This window comes from Puntigrus tetrazona, chromosome 4 (assembly GCF_018831695.1).
Source record: "Puntigrus tetrazona isolate hp1 chromosome 4, ASM1883169v1, whole genome shotgun sequence".
Classification (NCBI taxonomy): Eukaryota; Metazoa; Chordata; class Actinopteri; order Cypriniformes; family Cyprinidae; genus Puntigrus; species Puntigrus tetrazona.
In genome coordinates this window covers 2090725-2098373 of record NC_056702.1, presented here as the reverse complement: position 1 = coordinate 2098373, position 7649 = coordinate 2090725, and the positions used below count along the sequence as shown (strand labels likewise).

General features: G+C 38.5%; 1 protein-coding gene across 1 annotated transcript; it reads left to right on the top strand.

Annotated features, from left to right (window-relative positions):
- Nucleotides 1–637: 637 nt before the first annotated feature.
- On the top strand, nucleotides 638–7023 carry tnni4a (troponin I4a). The gene is made up of 8 exons (XM_043236029.1): nucleotides 638–742; nucleotides 2371–2402; nucleotides 3044–3047; nucleotides 3482–3529; nucleotides 4507–4638; nucleotides 4794–4883; nucleotides 5140–5310; nucleotides 5606–7023. The coding sequence occupies exons 2-8, from the start codon at nucleotides 2392–2394 to the stop codon at nucleotides 5690–5692; spliced, it is 543 nt and encodes a 180-aa protein (XP_043091964.1). The 5' UTR covers nucleotides 638–742; nucleotides 2371–2391; the 3' UTR covers nucleotides 5693–7023.
- The last annotated feature ends 626 nt before the right edge of the window (nucleotides 7024–7649 follow it).

Genomic DNA, 7649 nt, shown 5'->3' with positions numbered 1-7649 from the left:
TTCATCTCTCAGTGCTTGTCGACAGCTGCCGCTCTCATACTCCAGATTCCACCGAAGGTGTATGTCCTTCCGCCGTCCCCTCTTTATGTACGCAAAAGCCAAACCAGGTTTACCACGTAGTCCTTCGCTGAACCATAAAACCTTTCTCGATGCATTACGGGGTCATGCGTTTATCGATCTCAGGCTTTTAGACCAAAACTTGCCCCCTTGGCCTCGATATGGAGATAAATGTGCCTCTTTCTCCCTGCTTTTATGACTTAAATGCTATGATCCATTTTCACATTCTTCCCAGCAGTCTCGAGGTGATATTCACCTGTAATTAATGCCGCGCTCGACTGAATACTAGGACTCTCGTTTGAAATTCAGGCCTCCGAGCGTAGCATGAGACCATAAAATGCTCAATTAAACAATTATGTGCATTTATATCTGACCGTAGGACACCCGGAGCCTTTGTTGTCTTTGGGGTGGCCGTGGGAATCTTAATCACCTGAATATATGAATTCTAATGTGTGGGAATTTGTCTGTAGGATTTTCTGTGCTGTGCTGTTGTGTTTTGTCCGGTTCTAGAAGAATGGTGTGCCAAAAGCTGGCATTCATGGGAGGCGCTGCACTTCTGAGTTATTTTGGTTGGCCATTCACATGTGAGAGGTGAGGCATGGATCAATCATTAAAAAAATCACACTACACCATCTTTCTCTGTACCTTCACTCCTCTTTTCACGCTCCTGGTCTGCTCTTCAAAGGTAAGAGCCCTGTATTGATGCTTTTTTTTTTTTTTTTTATCATGTCTAACCATGTCTGCCATGGAAATCAAAGGTCCACTTCAGAGGTCTTAGAAGGTAGAGAGAGAGCAGAGAGCGGTTGAAGAGTCTTTTGATTTGAGCAAATGGAAGGGTTGTTCACTTCGTTTGCTTGAGTTTTGTTTCTTTTTGAAAGTGTTGTCGGTATGATTAATAACTCTAGGATCTGCAGACTAATAGTGTGGGATATTGTGAGGTGAATGAGAGGGTATGACTGGAATGACATTCAGGATGGACTCGGTTGTAACTGTATATTGTGAGAGATGCTGCCAGAGTATTGTCCCACCTGTCTGTCAGAGATGACCAGGTGATCTGGCTTTGCACCATCATAAACAAGCGTATTTACTTTTTTATTGTTAGGCAAAATGTAATTGCACGTATTTTTATGAAAATGTTTTCTGTTCAGATTTTTTATGCAAAATACGCTGTCAGAAATGTGTAAATAAAATATTATTATATAGTGTGTTTATATATATGTATATATATATATATATATATATATACATGTACATTACGCAATTTATTTATTTATTTTTTTTCCTTTTGTTTAATTTCTTTTATTTGAAAGATATTTTCAGTGAAGGTAGTAAAATTTAAGTCTAAAAAATTTAAGCGAACTATAAAATTTCCATTTTTAGTTTTAAATAAAATTCTAAGCGGTACAAATATGACTTTTTCCCTAAAGTACTGTACACTCCTGTGTATTGTCACACATAAGTCCTAAAGAATGTCAAACATGAATGTCAGGTCAATGGCTCGCCTGTTTCTTGCCAAAGCCATGGCAGTTATATCAAGGTCGTTAACATTAGCAGGACCAAAGCCAGGCTGTTGTGTTTATTTACAACCGATATTCTCCTCAGATAGATAAAATACAGATTCGCTGTATCCTTTATCGTTATCTTGCATCTGATTCATTCCATGCCTGTTGCACCAGATTTATCCTCACTACATAACAGTTCTCAGACTTCGTGGCATCAGTATCTCTCATCACAGGGATGAATTCATACTAAAACACAGTCTAGACTGCCTATCCACATGCTTTCTGCCCCTAAATGCATCCCTCAGCACCATTTTCCCAGAGGAACCCCATTAACCCTTGCTCACAGCGTTCAGTGAGACCGCCAAGGTCACTGTTTTCTCCACGGGGCCGAAATGTCGAGACCCCGATCTCTTTGAACCGCGAGCCGTAATGAATGTATCTTTGAAGACGCTGAGAAAAACGGTGGATGCACACAGAGAGGTGGTTTGTTATATTGGCAGACTAAAGGTCACGGTTCCTCCGTGTTTGAGTCTCGGCGATGACCGGTATTAAAGCCAGACCCGATGTCCGGTGCAGTGCCGTGAACCGTCTGCATACTGGAATTGCATTAGTGGATCTGTAGCTTTTGATGTCAAAGGACGTCGGGTTTCTTTAATGCATTTAAACTCGCTTTTTTAGGAGCAACCCTTGACTGTGGCGTCACTCTTAATCCGTGACAGTTGTTTGGCATTTGACTAGTGATGCCTGACGTGTGTAGATATGAATGATGAAGTGCTGAATAGTGACCACAATTATTTTGGCTCTCTTTCAGGTCACATAGTGTATTGCAGTCATGTCTGAAGGGTGAGTGTTATCTTTATTAGACTATTGACCCTGTCAATGTCATACTTATCCAAAACGGCTTATTTACAAACTGTGAGTCAGGGTTATTCGAGTTAACTAAATCCAAAAGGAAAGCTGAAGAAATGAAACCACAAGAATTGTTACTTGTAACTCAATGCAACATTTCTCATTTTAGTTTAGTTTAACAGGATGCGCTAAAATAACCACTGAAACTTAAATAAAATTTTTTTAAAAGAATTATCACAGCAAAAATACTACAAATGTAACTAAAATTCAAATAAAAAAAAAAAAAATATTTGAATGGAAATTCCAAGGTTTGATTTTGCTAAATAACTATGCGGTTTATTTTCTTTTCCCATAAATAAAGTTTTTCCACTTAAATAATTTCATTAATACACGTTTCTGAAATATTACAACTTTATTTATTCATCTACTACTAAGGTATTTGTTAATTGTGTAATTTCTAAAAATAAAAGTTTTATAATAATACACAGACAATGAATTATGAAGCTGGTTCTTTGAAAATGATACTATATAGCTGCTGAACATTGTAGAACACCATAGCTACTACATAATATAGCGCTGGCAACATATATAATGTTTTGTTTGTTTGTTTTTTACATGCAATGACGTCTTTACAGACCGGTAAGTAAATTCTCACCACACTTACTGTATGTCTCAAAGTTTTGTCTCATTCTAATTGTTTCCCTTTATATAGTTTCTATGCTGATTAGCAAGAGTTAAAAGTAGCCGTGCACGCGGTGGCCTCTCTATATATTAAAGTCCAGTGAACGCTTGAATGGATGAGCCTAATCCAGCTCTAAATGGTTTTTAGTTGCTCAGTAATTCTGTAAGGACGCCGAACAGCATGTTAAAAACTAATCTGAACTGTACGTTTGCTCTGCCCTGCTTAAAACTACACCGAGCTACTGAGCCCTCAATTTGGAGATTCTAACAGTAATCAGGTCAGGCAGTTAATGCATGCACCGCGGCCCGTGTCGATTAAACCCACGCACAGCGCTGTCTTAACAGAACCACAGACTATTATGAGCTCAGCTTAACTCTCACTCTTGTTGCAGAAAAAGGCCAAATCCAAATACTCAGCAACACGCAGACTTCAGCTGAAGGTGGGTCAAAACTAAGCAGAAATTTATAGTCCAACGCATGTGTGTGTGTGGGGGTGTGTGGGTGCGTGTGTGTGTGTGTGTGTGTGTGTGTGTGTGTGTGTGTGGGTGGGTCTGTCCTAAAGCTCAGTTAACAGCATTTGTGGATTTTTAAAGAATGTTTAAATAAAAAAAAATCTTTACTTCAAAATGATTAAACTTATTTCAGTAAGCTCACCTGCTGTTATTATTTGTGAAGTTTAATAGTAATCTTAGAGCAAAAATGTATTTTACATTTATTATTACACTGAATGTGGATGGGGCCCATTTTTGAAAAATTTAAAAGCAGAAATGTGTATTTATAGTATTATGAAACCACATGTAACACTTTTGCTATTTACAGACTTTGTTTTTATTATATTATCATGGTTTTATTGTGTTAGTAAGTTGTATTTTTTAACCTAATCAAATGAACTTCACTGCAGTTTCATAGAGATTAATTAGAATGCACAATTAAAACGCATGTTATCTGTTTTTGCAAATGAACTTTTTTGTAAATACTGTTGTTACTACTGTTAGCTTAAAAACTGAACTGAAATATTTCTTATTTTCCTTTAGCTTGGTGTACTGATTAAGCCAAAATAAAAAAAAACTTTATATGGAGATATTGAAAACAATAATGAAATAAAATAAACACGATGAAAACTAAATAAAAAAAAATTCATGATATATGGGTGGAGAGATGGATAGAGTGTGTGTGTATCCTTTATCTATTACTTGGAAGGACAGCTGTGACTTAAAAATTGTACTCAGAACTGGTTTGATGTGTGTTTTTGTGCCTTCAGCTGATTTGCATTAATAATTTGCATTAGTAAATCCAGTCCGAAGGTATCACTGAAATCATGTACAAATGTTTAGCTCTGTCAGTGGACACAAGCGAAGAACAGTGTATTTTGTACTTACGTGACACCTCTCTCACCTTTTGTTCGACTGATCCTTAGAGCAAACTGCTGAAAAAGGCAGAAAGCTTGCTGGTGAAAGAAAAAGAGCAGAAAGAAGTGGAGAGAGAAAACACCCTGAGGGAGAGAGCGCCGCCCCTCAATCTCTCAGGCCTCTCGGTCCAAGAACTGCAGGTGCAACACTTTACTGTGGCAGATATTTACATCCAGAGCTGTTACTGAGGCCAGATGGCTGCATCCCAAAACATCTCTCAACATATCATAAGCACTCGTGTTCATGGTGTTTGCATTAGTGATTTGAGTTGATGTATCATCATTGGTCTTTGCAGGAGCTTTGTAGAGATTTGCACCACAAGATTGACATTGTGGATGAAGCGCGCTATGACCTCAATATAAAGGTCACCAGAAATGATGCAGAGGTATGTAAATGAAAAATGAGGTATGAACAAAATGATATACCATGGGGTTAGAAGGGGGTGGGGGTGTTTATCTTTACTATGACTTTTGGTAGATTAAACGTGTCCTTGCTAAATAAAAGTATTTAATTCTTAAAAAATATATATATAAATCTTATTCCAGACCCATATATATTCCTTTGAAAATATGAAATCTTTTCATGATACAGCCACTTCAAAGATTTATTAACTAAAGCCTGATATATTTGTTCATTACCAGATTCTCTCATTAACCCAAAAGATCTATGAACTGAAGGGAAAAATGAAGCGGCCGAACTTGAGAAGGGTGAAGAAGTCGGCGGATGCCATGCTGGGAGCGCTCACAGACACCAGAGTCATGAAAGCTGACTTCAAAGCCAACCTCAAAACAGTTAAAAAAGAAGAAGAAAAGGTAACACTCCAGCTCACGTTATAACAAGTGTACTCGAGACACCAGGAGCCCGTCTGGCTGCTAGTACAGGCCGTGCTTTCAGCTCATTCGCTCAGATGTGCTGCGTCTGAAGAGACGGCTTATTTTAGAAATCAAGTGATTTCTTTAAAGGGCCGGCGGTGATGAAATGTTGGCATTTAAACCGCCCCGTCTGTCTGTCTGATGCGTGCTGCCACGGTCCGCCGCGGCCGTGCAACCATTTGAGTTGCTCTCATCTCTGTCTTTCTGTCTCACTGAAGCATTTTCTCTCCATCAGAAGGAAGAGGTCACAGACTGGAGGAAAAACGTGGAGGCGATGTCAGGCATGGAGGGCAGGAAGAAGCTTTTCGATGCCGGACAGTAGAAAAGAGCTTGCCGATGATAAAAGTGGCGGCGTGGATACAAAGCTCATGTTTGTTTGAATTTTAATCACCTTCAACATTTTATGGTAAATTATTCATTTATTCTTGTCAGCTGGCTATGGCTTCCATGCAACATTAAAGGAAGAGTTCAGCCAAAATATTTAGAAAATCGACTCCCCCTCAGGCCATCAGAGATGTAGTTTGTCTCTTTAGCAGAACTGATTCGGAGTAGCATCACATAACTCGCTCACTAATGGATGCTCTGCAGTGAATGGGTGCCGTCAGAGTCTAAACAGCTGATAAAAACAATCCACACCACTCCAGTCCAGCAATTAACATCTTGTGAAGTGAAAGCTATGTGTTTGTAAGAAACAAATCCATCAAGGCCTTTTAACTTTTTTTAACCAACGTAACAATAATGCTTCCACCAGTGGAAAAAGTCCATCTTCTGTTCTCCTCTCATATCAAAATCCACCCAAATATTTGTTCAGAACCGATCTGGAGTGGTTGCACTTGTAAACGGTGCTTGTTCTGTGCATGCTTTCCTCCTAATTCAGTTGAGATTACGTTTTCATTGGAGAAAGCAACATATTTTAGCCAGAAGCAACAGTTTGAAGTTAAGAACACAGCTTTTTACTTTGCTAGCTGTTAAGTAATTGACTGGGGTGGTGTTGTGGATTATTGTGGTGTGTTTTGTAACAGCTGTTTGGACTCCTTCTGACGGCAGAGCATCCATTTCTGAGCGATGGAATGCTGAATCTCTCCAAATCTCTTCCAGTAAAGAAACTAAATCCTCTACATCTTAGATAGCCTGAGGGCGAGCACATTTTTAGCACAATTTTTTTATTTTTGGGTGAACTATTCCTAAAGACGTATTCAAAACTTTGGGGTTGGTGCAGTTTTTATAATTGTTTTGAAAAGAAGTCTCTATGCTCACTATAGCTGCATTTATTTGATCAAAAAAATACAGTAAAAAAAACAGCCATGTTATGATATAAGGCAATTTAAAACTGTTTCCTATTTGAATATATATTTTGAAATGATAAAGGGGCATCTTGATACAATGCTCATGTTGTTTGTTTGAATTTGAATCACCTTGAACATTATTTTATGGTAAATTATTCATTTATTTTGTCAGCCAGCTGTGGCTTGCACGCGATATTAAATTGTGATTTGCTGCGATTAAAATGTGCGAGTGGCGTGCTGTCCATAGAGAGGGATTAGATAATAGAACAACCTCATATTCACATCTTATCATATCAACTGTGTAAATATTTGCTTCGTATTCAGTGTTGATTGAAACCAATAAAGCTTCTGTTTACCCTGGGGTGAAGAGCTTGATTATTTTATTGCCTGTTTGAAGTTTACAAACAGAAAATAGTTAAATTTTTTAATAAAAGTTTATTGAGTAAATTAGGACGGCGAAGTCCTTCATTAAAAGATCAAATATTTGATTAAAACATGCAGTAGTGTCAATGCCACGGGAACTGCATCAAATACAGTTTAAAGCGGTTTTAAGTGTTGACCTGCAGATGGCGCTCTGCATTTATACTACATCGACTGAACAGGCATGAAATCAACACCAGGGGGGGACAAAGTCACACAAACTTATCTGCAGGCCTCAAATGGAGCCTTTCAAGATAGTCAAGTGGTACAGTTTTTATCCTGGAATAAAACATTTTGTGCACGGACAGATGTTTAAAGAAGGAAGTACAGGGAGGTGAAGGGAAGGATTTGGGGTGGCACTGTATCCTCTATTACCACGCAGATGGCAGACCAGCACAGATCTGCCATCAGTCATCGAGACTTGAGTCAGCACATCCACTTGGGCGCAGAAAAAGCTTTAGGTCATAACAGACTCTTTAAATCAGCAGAGAAAAGTAAATCAGAGCATTCAGCTGAACTAGACCTGTGGGTTTGAGCCTTAGGATGCTTGTATTTGTTTATGTGGATATGAGG

Coding starts and splice junctions, on each gene's coding strand:
- tnni4a (XM_043236029.1), top strand. Junction 3,530..4,506: donor CACGCAGACTTCAGCTGAAG/GTGGGTCAAAAC, acceptor ACTGATCCTTAG/AGCAAACTGCTGAAAAAGGC. Junction 4,884..5,139: donor TCACCAGAAATGATGCAGAG/GTATGTAAATGA, acceptor GTTCATTACCAG/ATTCTCTCATTAACCCAAAA.